Below are 17,214 nucleotides of genomic sequence, written 5' to 3'. Positions count from 1 at the left end.
ATGAAATGAAAGAGTACCCTGATGTGATGTGGGTTCTGGGAACCAGACATGTTCTCTCCAGGAACAGTGTGTGCTCTCTTGACAACTGTGCCATCCCGAGCCCCATATTACAGGGCCTTAATTTGAAATTTAATAATCCTGTTCAATTTTGGAACATTTCATTAACAGAGAGATAGGGTGTTGATGTAAGACTATTGGGGATATTTGCAGAATTCTTTGATGCTTCCGCCCTGTGTTGAAAATGCCATGTTCCCAAAGAACAGGAATCTACCAACTAAAAAACAGAGAATGAACTTAATTTCTAAGTTAGACATTGATGCTGCAAGTATCGAGCTCCAAAGTTTAGAAAAAGATTACTGTACATTTCCATTGAGAGAAAAAACAAATTCTTAAAAGTTTGTATTATGTTTCTCTTTTGTGTGCATTCATTTAATGGAGGAATAAAACATGGTCTACAGTTAGATAAATAGAACTGAACAAGGGAAAATCGTTTGTTGCTCTGCAACCACTGTTGTGCTTCCTCTCCTATCTCACAGCATTTTTTTTTTCAAAAAGAAAAACTTCTATTCATCACTGTGGTGGTTTGAATATGAAACCCCTAAAGGCTCGTGTGTTTGGGTAACTGACCGCTAACTGGTGGAACAGTCTGGGAAGGAGTAGAACGTGGGACACTGTGGGAGGAGATGTGTCACTGGGGCCCAGCCTAGAGGCTTCAAAACACTTGGGCCATTCCCAATGTCTCTGTGTTTCTCTGCCTCCCAGTTGCAGAAGAACCTGTAAGCTCTCAGCTGCTCCTACTGCTCTGCATTTGCTCTGTCATCATGGACTCCAACCCTCTTAAACCATAAGCTCCAAATTAAATGTTTTCTTTTATTAGTTACCTTGATCATAGTCAACGAACTAAGGCAAGTGTTAACCAAGACAGTATCTTTACTAGGACTCAGCGAGGAGAGAAATCTGATGACCCAGATTCAAATCTGGGACCCACACCATGGAAGGAGAGAACTGACCCCTGCAAACTGTCCTCTGACCCACACTCTGCAACACACACACACACACACACACACACACACACTGTGACACATGCATCCTCACTCTAGCATGAACTCCCACAAAATAAATAAAAATCCAGTAATATCCAGTAATACATTTTGGAAAAATTCTTTACCTGGGTTGGTTTTTATAAATTTTGTAAATGGATGGGAAAAATTTACACTGGTTTAGCTACAATAAATAGGTTTTATAATGAGTTTGTTTACAATTCTAATTTCATAGCTTATATACCACTATTTTTTTCCTCTTCCATACAGTGGAGACAAGTGTGCACACCTTTTGCTTCTTGCCCTGATTTTAATGTATCATTATAGAATTAAGATAATGAATGCAACAATTGTCAGAGTTGGGAATCACAGCCACTAACTTGTATGACTTGAGAAACTAAGAAAATTCTATAGTTGGTTTATAGAAAAACTTGACTGTGTCTAAGGAATCTAATACATTATGACTGTTTCTCTCTCAAAATTCTAACATTGCACCAAAGTACTGCCAAAGTAATTGGCTCTTGTGGTAAAATCTCCAAGTGCTTCTATTTATAAAGGCTACAGGACTCATAAAACAGAACTCCTAACGCACCTGTTTCCAGCTAAAATAGGTTTCAACCCTCTTGCTTCAGGCAATACTGGCAATTTGCAGTAAATGGGACAGTCATAGTGATTGTAGGGTGTCCTTCCTAATGGTTAAGCACAGCTATGCCTTGGCAGCAAATAATTAGAATTTGGAAAGATAACAAAGTCAGACTCCAGTGTAAACTGTCCTCCTGAGTTCATCAAGTGGTACATAAGCAGGAGAATTTTCTATCCCTGACGCTTTAATCAGTGCTAGCTAACAAAGAGGACAGTAAGTAACAAAGTTTGATGGTTATGTAAGTCACAGCATATTAGCATTTCCTGGCCCCTAACATAGGAAAATACAAAATAGGATATTAAACATAACTGTATTTGAACATGTCATTTTATTATTCCTTTCATTAAAAAAATACTACATTTTCATGTCTTTATCTTGTGTGAATGTGGGCACGTAGATGGATACGCATGCGCCATAGATCCAAAATGTTCAAGTGGAGGTCAGAGGACAGCTTGCAGGAGTTGATTGTCTCTTCCTACTATGTGGGTCCTGTGTATTAAACTCGGATTGTTAGGTCTGTTTGCAAGTACCTTTTCCTGTTGAACCCTCTTCACTGGCCCCTTATGATGTCCTTTACGAAATCAGTCCATAATGTACATTTCTATCCCAGACTTCCAGATAGCAATCAGATGAACATATACAATAAAAATGTGTAAGATTTGTATATTTTAGTATAGCATGTATTGCTGTGAACATTGAGATATGTGCAATCTTGATCCAAAATTAGTACACAAGAATCACCTAAAATTTAAGTCACTACAATTTAGAGTCTCCTACCTTTCCTGTTTATAGCATCTCTGTAAGTCTTCTGGTATAATTAAATTTAATTTAGTCATTTTGTGCAATATTTAAGACATAAGTTGACTAATTATAATAATGAAACAGGCAAGTAAGTCTTCTCTAGGTTTTCCCTTTCCTAGCCTTTCTCTCCCTATCTCTCCTCAAACCTGATATACAGAAAAAAAGAAACTCTCTTTAAGGATAATTTACAATGAAATGTTAAGTTCTAGTGTTTGGGTAATATGAGGTTAGAGGATTGGTGTAAGTTTACCTAATTTCACAGTTCAAAAATAAATACTATAATAGATTCACACTGTTTAAAAACTAAAAGAGCATGAGAACACAGTATGATTTTTTCATTCATAACAATATCTGCTTTTACCCTTCCTCCTATACTTTACTACTTTTAATAGCTTCTTGGCATTCAATTAACACTCTCCATGAAGCTACAATACAACATACATATATTTATATCAGCATTGCCTTTAAGACATCAATGCATTGGCCTAAAATGAGTAAAAGAAGTTAATTTTAGAGAATCAAATTGGGGTCATCTAATTCCAAAGTCCAAATATTTCATTATAAGTAGTTACTGTTCTTAAAGACTAGATAGATTTAAATAGTCATGTGTATACTTTTGCCAATGGATGCCTTTCTGTTTATGTGACTGAGGAGTAGCAACTAGTGTTGTGGTTGTTAATATCCAGACATGAAGTTACATGCCTTCTTTTTTTTTACATCCTATTTTGGAAGCTCCATTCTCAGATACAGAAAGGGTAGCTCACGCAGGACAAGACTCAGTGGGTGCATTCTTGTAATGCGCTGCTCACGCTTACCTTCCCTTTGCTGATGATGAAGAAGGTGTCTCCTCTCGCACCCTGTCTGATGATATATTCTCCATTTTCATAGTGTGTCTGAAAAGTAGGAACAGTAACATAAAAACGAGACATTAGTAAAGGAATTATATGTGAAAAGGAACGTTTTTTTTTTCAAACACCAGTCCTAGGGATGTATTCATGCTGATAGGATTTTACCTGTATTCAGATTGTATAATGGTTTAAGAATGGATAACAGTCAATCAAACCAGGAATGACTATTGTGTCTATAACATTTACTTAAAAACCTGTGGTGAGTGTCATTTTTGTTCATAATTATATTTGTATCTTTAAGTTCATTATTTCAATTGTTAGACAAAACCTGTTGTCCTATCAACTAAGCATGAAGTAAAACAGCACTGCTAAGTAAACTCATATTTGGATAGTACTTTGTGATTTCCATTGGTTTTTAGTAGTTTAATAATAGCAGTCTTAAAAGAGTAAGAAATTACTGTGACATCCAACGATCCTCACTTGAATCCAGAGCATCCTTTAGTGGAGGTTAGAAGTCTCTGAACACTTTTTAAAGTGCCACATCATGCCTTAATATCATTACTTGAGCAATTTTCATCTGGCCTCATTAAACAGAATGTCTTAATTTTGTGGTTGGAATTCTGGTCCAGAATCTTTCTAGCATGAACTACCAGACAGGGAGAGAAGTAAGACTGGAGGAGAATTATCATAGTCAGCGGGTCAGCATCCTGAGGAGGACCTCCCTGCTAGCTCTGGTCCCAGAGTGAAGATTACTCCTGCAGTGAATAAAACTGATTCCGTAAGGAGAAGTGGGAGAAAATTTATTGCTCGGGCAGGAGGCAAAATGAGTCCGTGCCATCTGGCTCTATGCCCCTCTGCTGCTTAATAAGGGAGCCATTGGAAAGGAGGATATTACCGTGCACACTTCTTCCTGGACTACACAAATACCCAGTATGTTGGTGACTGCAATTCCTGCTTAAACTCTTTTTCCTCTCAGCACTATTTTTCTTAATGGTTATTCTATTCTGTCTTAGAGTCACCTTTCATTAATACTCGTCCTTGAAAGGTACCAATGTTCTCGCCAAGCACCTAGAACATCAACACAGCACCTAAACTGGCGCTTACTAGTTCTCACTCAGACGTAATTTATTTTCCTAGTAACAAGTTTTTTAAATAACAAAGCTTTTCCTTATTCCTCCTCCCATTTTTAACTAGCAGATGGCACAAACAATCTGGTGTGGGCCTTTAAAGACTATTTTACTATGTTTGCACACACATAAATATATGTATGTTTGTATATATATATATATATATATACATATACATTTATATGCAGACAAATAACTGTCTCTGGGGTTGTAGAGATAGATGACTTAGTGGTTAAAAGTGTATACGGCTCTTGCAGAGGAACCTAGCTTGATCTGCAGCACCCAGATCAGGAGGCTCACAATCATATCTATAACTAGCCCCAGGGCCATCCACCCAAATTTCTAAATAAAATTAGAATAGTAATATATGTGTGTATATAATATATATTATATATGTATGATATTTATACATACACACAGACATATACATATATGTGTATACCTAAGTATGCGTGTATGTCATTTTCTCCATTTGAAAATATCATCGGTTTAATTTTCTTCTCTTTGTGCACTCTGTTGCTTCTCCTGGGAAGGTCCTTCTCCCATCCAGAAAAAGCATGATCCTGTCTGCACTTCCATGACATGATAGGAAAATCTGATCCATTATATTGCTCAGTTTGGAAGTCTGTCCATCTCTCACACCTAACTAATATCCCCTAGCCCAAACTCGATTAATAAGAATGGTAGAACAGCTTACCACCATTTATCACAAACTTCATCTTATTTCCCACTTAGTTTCTAACAGAAGATGAATCAAAGCACACAAAGTAACATGGTGTGTTTAATTCCATGTCTGACATAAGTAGAAGGCTTGTACAAAACCTGTGTTGGAGAAAAACCTTTCTCCTCAGAAGGAGGCTTCAGTTCCAATTGGAGGATCAGAACAGGATCTCTGGATGTTTAAGCAGGGAAGAGCCACTCAGGAATATGAGAGCTCACAGCCCATAATAGTTATATGAGAGTAGTCAGAGTGTGTTTAGGGAAGAAACGCACAAACTCTAAAAGAATTCTTCACCGGCCTAAAACATTCCTCTTTTCTCTAATTTGAGACATACACTAGAGAATGGGGTGGATACTTTTCTTTTTCAAGCGATTTTTATCTCGCATTACTTTAATACATTTCTTCTTAATTAAACAAAACCAGTTAAACAAAATCCCTATATATAGGACAGTTGTTGCCTCTCAACTTGTAAACAATATTCATAATGTATCAAAAGATAAACCTAGCTAATACTACTGAAATCTCCAGACAGAATATTCTTTGCCATGGGTCCTGTCCTGAATACCCTGTACGGACATGGGACATCTGGCTGCATCTGTCATCTATTGGCTGGATTCCAGCAGCACCTTAGTCCTAGTAGTGTGTAGGCAAGGAATCTCCAGACACATCCATTATCACGCTGGAGGAACATCTGCCCTCAGTTGAAAATAGCCACTACCAATCTTTCACATTCAAAATCTCCTCATTTGAGTTGAGAACTCGGTAAGAGAATCCAGACACAGTTCTACTCTAAAGCTGTAAGAGTCATCTGAGTGTCTTAGTAGCATCTGATCTGGACTTGTGTTAAGGCGGCACTCAAATTGTCATATGTATTATTTGAGTTCACCTACACAGACTTTCACTGGACATGTGTTTCCAGCCCACATGTGGTCATAAGACACAGGGGTCCAGAAAGGAGCCTACTGGGTAAAAGTACTAAGGCATGATAGGTTTGGAAAAGTTAACACTGCCATGCCACAACCCAGGGACTATAATGACTACGTTATCCTTAAATGTTCAGCTGCACTTGAGGAGGAGGAGGAGAGGAGGAGAAGAAGGCATGCTGATCCTTTGAGAGTCTCTCTAGTTATGTGAATCAAGTGTCAGAAAATTTAATGTTTTATGAAGACCATTTTGTCATGCTTCCTTTTGCAAATTTCAAATTAAATCTCAGAAATAAAACAGAACTATGAGAGAGCAGAAACAACAATTAGAGAGTTTCCTTTCAAAATGTTTCCATGCTTAGTAGAATTAAACCCAGCTCCCTACCATGGCCTGTAGTATGGAAAATGGCCCGCTCAATGCTGCTGCTTCCAGCTCCTTATCACCTTTTCCCACTTTGTCCCCCAGCCTGCTGGCTCCTCAATGTCAGGTCCTCAAAGTGCTCCACAAGAGGGCTATAGACTCCCAGGGCTGCATGCCAGCTAGTCTCCACTCTGATGCTCCACCTACCTCCCATGTGATCTCACACATCATCATCATCATCATCATCATCAACACATATGTGGCCTGGCTAAATTAGGTCTCTACTATATATGTTTTTATAGTCCTTCGTAATTCATAGACCTCTTTGAGCTTATACTAGTAATTTACTTCTACGGCAATTCTCTTCAGATTATAGGGCAAAGATTGGTTCTTGTTTTGTTCAGTTTGTTGATTTATCTCTCAAGTCTAACCGATTTCTTGGAACAGAGCAGGTATTAGAACGTTTTAACTAGATAAACTGCGTAGATTTCCATAATGCCCACCTTTGACATTGTTCATCTGGCCCCCTATTGAATCCATTCTTATCACTGCAACCAAAGTGATACAGACCATTTGAAATTATTTCAGTGGTGCTTTGTTGCAATGACCCCAAGAGGCATCTCACTGTGGTCTGTGAACATTGTCTGTATTCTGACTCCTACTTAGGCTCCATCCTAGCTTTACCCTGTCTCCATCAGTCACTGTGTTTCAGACACAGTAGCTTTGTCATTGTGCCTTGTCTGGTCAGACCAGGTCCTCAGGTTATAACAATCTTCCTCAAGATCTTTGCTCTTATGTTGTTCCCACATCTAGAGTCTTACTATCCAATTCTTACTCTCTCTCTACACTTACTATCTAAGTCATTACATTCTATCTCTACCATTGGGGCTCCTGGGATTGTTTCCCAAGGGTAGACATTAATGGGACACACTATCGGGCAGGTCTAGATCACAGCCTCACCATCTCTGCACTGAGTGGCCCAGAGAACAAACAGTTCAACTTTGGCTCAACACAGTGCCAGAGCTGATTATGACAAGCTCCCATGCTGCCAAAAACGGGAAGGAAGAATGTCTCCACAGTCAGGAGCACTGGGACCAGAGAGGGTTAACCTTGAAAAACAACATATGACTAGCACCTGGACCATTGGTCTGATTGGCTGGAGGAAAGGCAGACCTGCCAGACGGTGCCTCTCAGACTTGGGGTTGATACAAAGGAATGTGGGGTCTTAGAAATGGGCTCAGATGTATCTTATTAAAGGAATTAGTGGTATCATTACCAAAATGAACAGTGATCCCTTGAGGCTTTCCTGGAGCATCTAATAGACCCAGAAATACATAACCTCCACTTTCCTTACTCAATTCAGCTTTCTCAAGTGGTTGTGAGATCTTTTCAGAGAGCTGCAAAGGGCATCTTTTATTAATGGGATAGAAAGCATTGAGTAAATAACACATAGTAATAACCATAGACTATAGAAGTTTTGTATGTGTGAATAATTACGTGGATGCTAAACCCTGGTATGAACAGTAAGTGTTAATTATTTTTAAGGTATTTTTTTCTTTCTTTACAAAAGAAAAAGAAAAGTTAGGTAACTTGACTTTTATATCATATCATCTTAAGAAAGTTTTATTGGTAGTAAAAATTATTACACTGGATTTTCTTCCTTTTGCTTTAATTTTTTCTTCGAAGATTATTTTACTTTGAAAAGGTGCATATTGGAGGTTGAAACCATTCTTTAACAGGATATATAATCAGGATTTATGTAAACACTTAAAAAATGAACTTATTTCTTTGCTCTTCCCCCCCCCCGGCTCCCTTCTAGCCTCTAGTACATCTGTCCTGAGTTCTGACAATATGCAGCTACATGTACTAATATTTTTGTATGTACTATGTTCATACTGACACTTGGTACTTCTCACAGAGAGAGGAAAAACTCCGTAAGCTTGTCTGTCTCCCAATGTCAAACATTCCAGAGTTCTTCAGAGCTTAGATCACATCAATTTCCATTAAGTCTTTCAGACACATTCAAAATTTATGATTCAAAGACAACAGTTGGCCCAGCAGTAGCCTCCTGGACTGACTGAGTCCTTACCCAGAATACCAGACAGAGGAGGGAAAGTCTGAGCTAAAATTCCACAAATGCTTGGATTTTCTTTGATGTTTAATTGAGCTCTTCTTTGGTTACTCCATCCTCTGAATGGATTTTTAGTCTCCTGGTTTTCATTGCAGGGATTTTGATGTGATCATTTTCATGTAACATAGTGATTCAGAGAGAGATGAAGGCAGGCCCACACAATGCTGAAAATTTCTAAGAGAAACAGGCTCTTTCAGCCCCATTCATTTCAAAACAAAATGAAATCATTTATAGTGTAGACAAGCATGCATTCTCCTTCTGCATAATTAAACTATAACTCAAGTTTAGCAACTTGATCTATAAAAGCAATTAGCATAAGCAGAATTTGGAAATAGTTTGTCTTGACAGCATATGAAATACGTCTTGGGGAAGCAAATAATGTCATGTCTGAGAGTCACCATTTGAAGAATAAATACTGTTTGAAATTTCTACCAAAATAGATGCATAAAGGAAGAAAAGATTAATTTTCTCCTGAGCTCTCTACATCAAACATAGGTGTAATTCATTCAATATTTTATTTTTTTAGAAAATAAGCACTTCAGATTTCTCTTTGACAAAGGTCTGGAGGGTATTGTGGGCCACTGAAGACAATAAAGAAGGAAATGTAGAGAGAACTGAGATTCCAGAGGTGGTGAATGAACCTTTTTTTGCACTGGAGGATGGGGTTCTCACGTGCTGGTGGCTTTATTATCTCTAGAATATGCAGAGAGAAATATTAATCAGAGTTAAGGTTATAGAATCCAATATGATCCTTCTTCCTGTGCTTTAATCCACAATATGACACAGAACCACTGGACTGGGTGATTCTTCTCAAGCATTAGGAGTCATGAGTCAGGAGACTGAAGCAGGCATATTACCAGTTACAGGCCAGCCTCAACTACATAATGGGTTTGGGACCAGCCTCAGTTCTGACATACTGATACTTTATCTAAAGAAATGAAAATATAATATTAGAAGCTGGCTGAAGGACCTCTAATCCCAGCATTCTAGATACTGAGGCAAAAAAACAGAGGCAAAAGGATGACAAGCCTGAGGCCACTATGGGGTAGACAGGGAGTTCCAGGCCAATCAGAGCTATTCAGCAAGTGCTAACCTAAAACAAAGTAAAGAAGACAAAGGCTGCCTCAAGGATATGACATCAGGGGAACCAGTGCCAATATACAATAAGGAGTATCTATCACTTTAAGGGCACTAACTGATCAGGAAGGGCACAGATTGACCCAGGGTTCTGGAGAACACTCTGAGATCCTGGAGGAGGTTTAATAGTTAGAGAATGAATGGTTGGGTCTCTGGGACATTTATTCGTTACAGGGAATAAAGCTATTTCATCATGTTAACAAATGTGCACATCATTGAAATGATGCCCTGGTGCCACCCTTTTCTACCTTCATATCACCAGCCCCTGGTGATACATATACATTAAGTTTCTGAATTTACAAAGACTATCACATAGTAACAGTAGTTACACTAACAAAATTAAAGCTACCTAACGTAACTAAATCTGAACAGAATTGAGGGGCACACAACATTAAACTCCAGAGGTTCTGGCTAGGAAAGAGGAGGAAGAGGAGAAGGAGAAGGGGAAGAGGAGGAGGATGAAGAAGAGGAGGAGGAGGAGGAGGAGGAGGAGGAGGAGGAGGAGGAGGAGGAGGAGGAGAAGGAGAAGGAGAAGGAGAAGGAGAAGAAGAAGAAGAAGAAGAAGAAGAAGAAGAAGAAGAAGAAGAAGAAGAAGAAGAAGAAGAAGAAGAAGAAGAAGAAGAAGAAGAAGAAGAAGCAAGAGGAGGAGAAGGAAGAGGAGGAGAAGGAAGAGGAGGAGAAGGAAGAAGAAGAAAGAGAATAAAGGGAAAAAGTAACATCACAAGTAGTGTGAGGAGGTCAGACTGGGAGGTTATGGACTTTGTGGTGACCAGAGACCACCAGTGTACTTATCCTAGAATGAACTCCACTCTTTGATGAGCCTCTTATGTGCTTACAACAGCTACACATCCTCATGAAACCCACAACAGACAAGAGTCTGACCTTGCAGCTCACAAATTAGTATCAAGGGAACAAGTACATTACACTCAAAGTTGAGCTACTGAACATATACTAGTAATATGCATAAAACTGTTTCTTCTTCTACTAAGATGCAGCCTAAATTCTAAGTGTCTTAAAATCCAACAGGGCCATGCTACCTTGGCAATCATCTTTACTGATGAGGACCTGCCTTCCATACTGTCTCTTTCAATTGCCTGCACTCACAGGCTACGTCATGGTGTCTCTGAATCTATCCATTGCTACAAAGAAAGGGCAGGATCTTTGCCTTATCATGGCTACTCATCGAGTTCTGCAAGCACAGATTCTCATAACATGGTTATTATCAAACATGGTTATTATCAAATCCTTGGTGGCTAACTTATGTGCATTTAAGTGGTTTTTGCATTCCTGTGGGTTTATATTCCCATTTCTAGCAAAAGAGGGTAAAGACGGATTTATTTTTAAAAAATTATCAGCTGAAATGTCACTAATCCTCATGAACACAATAGAACTAAATACAATGCCAATAAAAATTCACTTTACACTCCATTGACAACTTGCATCATGAAAGACGGTGGCTATTATGAATGTAATGGTTACCAGGTGCTTGACAACATGTAAAGAATAGCTCCATCAGGAAGATGACTCTTCAGTTTAAACACTCATTTCTTGTAGACCAAAAGAGAAGCTTGGGTAGTGTGAATAGATTTCCAAGGTCATGGAACAAGTAAATTTAAGAGGCAGAATTAGAATCCGTTCTAGCTTTAGAAATTGATGTCCAAACTTTGATTCTCACTTATCTCACAAAAAACCAATCTTCCTTAGTCCAAAAGAAATTGTGCATGTGTGTTTGTGTGTGTGTGTGTGTTTCTCTCTGTGTGTCTCTCTCACACCTTCTCTGTCTGTCTCTATCTTTGTTGGTTTCTCTCTTACCCTCTCTCTCTCTCTCTCTCTCTCTCTCTCTCTCTCTCTCACACACACACACACACACACACACACGCCAAACTGGGAACAATTTAACAGAAATACAGAAAAGCTATATAGACATTTAGTTTATTTATTTTATCCCAAGGAGCCACCTGTTAACAGGGCTCTAATGCTATTGTACTCTACTTAAAACCCTTGATAGCTCAACCCTGAGAACGACAAATTCAAACTCTTTGTTGGGACATTTTAGACCCTCAAGGATCAGGCACTGGTTTGAATAGTCCCCTCTGTACATGGGTCATTCCAGGGCAGATGTGTATTCCATGATATGCTTTCCATCGGCTACCCGCCCCTCCCCCACGATGTTCTTTAATGCCGTATCTAGTTACAACACCCGCTTCTTTCCTATGACTCCCTGGATCCTCCAAATCACAGTCACCATAGCACACGTTGTCACGGCCACAGCTTCGATCATTCTGTCTTTCATTATTAGTTACTATTTCTATATTTGCTTCATACATAAATGAGATTAGAGTCCACATTGTTTTAACTTCCTACTCCAGCAACAGTAGCTATAATGCCTTTTATATAAAGGGACTCAACTGAATTAGGTTAAATGCAACAGGTTAAACAGAATTAACATAAATTTGTGTTAAGGTACTTGGTTTACAGTACTTTTCCAAACCCAAAGAATGAGTTTCAGTTAGTAGCCCAGGCTGTCTTAGAACCTATGATGCATATTAGGCTGATCACAACTCTTGGAAATCCTCCTACTTCAGTCTCCAAAATGTTGGGATTATACAAGCCACCATGGCTGGATGATAAATCACAAATATTCTTGGCTAGGTAATGTATTCTGTATTCAGTCAAGTTATTAACAAGTTAGCATTATAAACAAATATGTTAGAATGTATGAAGAACATATAAACAAACATGATATATAAATACAGCATATATAAATTTATCTTATTACCTGAATGGGATAATCAGCAACAATTTCTCAGATAAGGAATTAGAACTAAAAGTCGTTATCTCTTTGAAACATCTTAACTAATTTAATTAAAATGCATTTATAATTTTGCACTCATTTTATTTTTAAGCAACATTCATATTTAATCCTTTTTAATAGACCAGAATTCATTATTATCTACTCACATTTTTTGATCGTCAGCCATAGTGTGGCCATGCCCTATAGAACAACTGAGGCACCAGGACCGATAGCCTTACCTGGCCCTTTCTCATCACTGACCCATCTTTAGTTCCTTTGTTTCTTTCTTTGCTGCCAAACCATTAGCCCTGACTTGCTCTGACCTTCACTCTTACTCTACCAGCAGTATGCCAGTATGCCATTATCCCAAATCAGTTCATCTCAATAAGCAATCAAGTGAACAGGCACACATATAAAGGCATGCTTTTATGAGTTATAGTGCAGAGAGGTGCATTAGTGAAATCAGTCAACTTTAAAATGCCATAAAAAGTGTTTTGCCTAAATGTATTATACAGCATAAAACCTAAATGGCAGGAGGGTTTGAAGAATGATGCCCAGAAAAAAATGAATGATTAATATGAGCCTTGTGGTGTGAATAAGAGCCAGCCAGATGAAAAGGCAGCTGTGGGGAGAGACGGACAGATGCGAGAGAATATCCTAGCACAACAACCACAGAACCACAGAGAACATCGTAAGTCTCAGGATTACTGGGTCCTAGGTTGGGAAGCAGGTACGAGATCCAAGGCTTGAGCCATTAAGGTGGCCTCGGAGACTGTGTTCATGAGTAAAATGGGCTGCTGATGGGACTGGGAATGGGAGCAACTTGAATAAGGAACAGTTCACACATATGTGGGAACAGATATAGCAACTTCTCAAGAATTTGTTGAAATAATGCACATTGCCCACAAACAAAGCAGGCTCAGTAGACAGTGAGCAGATGTAGTTCAGAGAGCAGGTTTCATCCTCCATTGTATTTCACAGGGCAGATGTGGTCTTGGTCACTGTTTCTATGGATGCTAAGAGACACCATGAGCAAGGCAACTCTTGTAAGAAAAAGCATTTAGATGGTACTATCTTACAGGTTCAGAGTCTTAATCCATCATCATCATGGCGGTGAGAATGATGACAAGCAGGCATGCTGCTGGGGACCTAGATGAGAGCTACGCCCTGATCTGCAAGCAGAGAGAGGAGAGAGAGAGGTGGGGAAGAGAGACTGGGCCTGGCATGAACTTTTGAAATCAACAAGGCCACGCCTCCTAAGCCTCAAAGAACGCCACTTCCTGGTGACTAAGCATTCAAATATAAGAGCCTCTGGGACCACTCTTTTTCAAACCCCCACAGATACCTAAAAGGTACTGGTCTATGTGGTCACCAGATAGTCACATGCCTGATTCCAACCATTGATGGAAGAGAAAAACCATAGGAAAAGCAATATATTTTCTGCCTTTTGCAGTTCATTAGTGCCACCAGGGAGGTTTTAAGAGACTCAATGTCTTAAATTAGATACGTAAATATGGTCTCAGGGTATACTGAGGTTCCTTAAGCAATTTCAATCATCACTCCATTCTAAGAACCTCAAGGTCAAAGCCCATGAAGAGGAGAGTGAGGGGCTCATAAACAGCCAGTTCCTGCACAGAACAGGAACGGTAAGATGCTAGCGCTTCACTCTTCTTTCCACTGACTTGGCACCAGCATGTTCCATGGGTGCAACTCTTCTGTCTTATCCTCTAACAAGACCCCTCTGCTTTACACAGAAGCTACTGATTTCTCTCGAAGCGTCCCCCTGTTTCCCGAAATTATTATACAGGAGATTTCTGAAGCCAAGTGAGAGGAAATCAGTCTATATTGGATTCATTAACAGACACATAAATCCTGGGTAGGAAGAGAAACAATGTGGGTGGCAGAGAAATGGAATGATTCTTTTCTATTTGGGGACAATGTGGTACTGGCTGTCAGCTTCTGCTGAACAGGGAGGGCACGATTCAAGGATACATACCTCCTCCCAGGACATCAGCAGCCTAGAAACAGCACCTGGGGCAGGCATAGAACACTTTTTTGACAGTTCCCAAAGCAGTCTGCTCTTAATGACATTAGAATTCAGATGATTCCTGGTTTCTAATCAATGCCCTTGTGACTAGCAGAGTCTGTTGTACAATATTACTATAATTTAAGCCTGAGATTTCACTGCAGAAGTTCCAGAGACCTCCAACAGTAAGTATGGATTTTTTCCATTTGCTTAAGCAATATTTTAACACTGTTGCTAATTTCTAACAATACATTACCAAGCACCGAGCAGCTATATTGCATCAATATGCCAGAATCATGGATGCTGTGCCAGATGTAGTTGAAGGAAACAGTCTGTTGGGGTCAATATATCAAAACCAGTTCTAGGCAGACACTTACAGTTTGCTGAAGCAAACACATCTTAGGGCAAAAATAAACTAAATGCTTCAGAACAGTACAACTGGGATCTATTTAACACAGGCACACATTTACAAATAGCCCAAAGTAAACTTCAGGTACAAATCACACAGCACAATGAGATAAAAGTTTTCATTCCCTGCCAGAAGTTATGCCTAAGGGGATGAAAGCACACTGAAAAGGAGCTGGCAATAAAAATCATATTTTCCAGAAATGGTATAGCTCCAGAGGAGGACGGCCAGGGAAAAAGGCAAGCAGAAGGGCAGCTCACCACTTAACTTCTCATACAGCACACAGGAGAGATGCACACACGCCCTCAGGGTAAAGGCATGTAGGCTTGCGGGGCACTGTTTGCAAAAATGCATGCGGTGGAGTAATGGAATATACGGATGAGAACGGCACATGAAGAACAGGAAAGGAAACTGCACAGAGAGGAAGTTCATAAGGAGGAGTTCGACTGCAGTCTGTTTGGCCTGGGTGTCCCATCCACAAAGTCTCATTGCTAACTTCTAATCTGTTTTCTGTGTGACCAGGAACCCTGTGATTGAACCCAGGGAATCCAAAGATATACCACCGAGTCAAAACTCCAGTTCAACTTGTGAGATATTGTTGCTGCTGCAGTTCCTTTATTCTTTCCTTCTTGATCCCACTAAGTACAGCATTTTCTTTGGTTTACAGGGTTACAAGAGGTGGGAATGATAAGCATTCCATTTCTATTCGTCATATTTAAGGAGGGTGCTTTCTGTCATCTCTGTAAATTTGTAAATAACGGTTCTGAACACTCACTCCCATCCCTGATCATTGTAGATTACTAACTCCATGATGTGTGATGCAAACTAGGTTCAATGGGTATCTGAATTGTGTATAAAAAAAGAAATGCATTTTATATAAAAAAAAACTAATGGTAGCATCCTAAGGAAGACTAGCTAAAATCTTTGACATTCCAGATCTCTGCCTTTTTTGCATTATTAAAATTGATTTAATTACTGTTTCTCCATTCATGAATCATGTTTATTAACTCTGCCCATCTCTTCTGTATTCCACACCCTCTACAGGAACCTAACTAATATTTTCAGGTCTTATCCCCTGTTACAACACGACAATCTAAGTTCTTCCAGCCCCTGAACCATATAGCTGAGTCAATGGCTGCTTCCTCGACTCACCTTTAACCAGGTACCAGATGCCAACAATTACTTAAATTCTTGAATATCTACTTGATTTGCTTCTTCTTTTGCTTCAGCATCATTGACACAGGACATCCATTTTGCCCCTTTGGCCCTTCAGTCTTCCCAACTTTTACCCGTCTCACGCTGCTAAAGAAAATCCAGTCACTCGGTATGTAAAGAGTGAATGAATGTTCTCCGGTGACTTTCCATTGTGTATGAGGGAAATATAATTCCTGAAATGGGATACATGTTTCTTGAAATTTGGGCCAATGGGTTTATTAAATTTTATGTCCTTTCTCAAGCACATACTGGAAGTCAGAGATACCGAATTCTTGTGGATTGCCACCATATCAGGATTAGGCCTTTGCATCTCTGAGTTACTAGCTATTGTTTCATCTTAAGAGCTATTCCTTGGTTGTCCTTGTTTATAAAACCCTGTACTTAGTGATATTTCTGTTAAACACCTCATGATCTGTGCTTTCTTCCTGGTTAGTCCTCGTTTAGTTTGGTTTAATGGGTTTTCCTTTCTGGATTCTAAGTTCCTTATGGGAAAACCATGCCTTTGTCTGTGCTGTGCTCGTAGCTAGCAAAGAGAATATCAGACAGCGGTAAAACTGCAGAGTGGATTACTCAGACTCCTGGGCTTCCCTGCTCTTTCTTTAGGGATTTGTTGATCTTATTCCAGCTTTTCTCCTCTGTACAAGGAGTTCTCAACCTGAGCACTCAGGATATTAAATTAGGCAGTGATTGTGATTATTTAACAGTATAACTCCATGATGCAGAGACGAATAGTTGCCTAATATCACCTGTAAATTTCAAATAATGTAAATTTTCATTGCAAGTTAGGGTTTGCACCAAAGATGCAAAGGTATCAGAATATATATTTGAAATATTTTATTAATCAATTATATGGAATTATAGTGAATCAGATTTATACTGGAATCTAACAAGTCATAAGATGTTGAATATGGTCAAGTGTTAGCTATAAATAAAGCAAAGATTATAAGAAATGGTATGAATATCCACAAAAAGGACCAGGTACAGACATGAACTCAGAAGGACTGAACAGAGATGAAGAAGACTGTGGAGCAAGGACAAACG

General features: G+C 39.2%; 1 protein-coding gene across 2 annotated transcripts in view; it reads right to left on the bottom strand.

Moving 5' to 3' along the window:
* The window catches only part of Prkg1 (protein kinase cGMP-dependent 1), a 1,163,909-nt gene that overhangs the window by 205,495 nt on the left and 941,200 nt on the right, over nt 1–17,214 (bottom strand). For both annotated transcript variants that reach the window (XM_048438824.3, XM_048438823.3), the window contains exon 6: nt 3,300–3,377. In XM_048438824.3, coding sequence (XP_048294781.1) covers nt 3,300–3,377 — 78 coding nt within the window. The remainder of the gene's footprint in view (nt 1–3,299; nt 3,378–17,214) is intronic.

Source organism: Myodes glareolus, chromosome 7, assembly GCF_982192425.1.
Source record: "Myodes glareolus chromosome 7, mMyoGla1.1, whole genome shotgun sequence".
NCBI lineage: Eukaryota > Metazoa > Chordata > Mammalia > Rodentia > Cricetidae > Myodes > Myodes glareolus.
The sequence above is the reverse complement of the archived record's forward strand: the minus strand, read 5'-3'. Positions and strand labels throughout refer to the sequence as shown.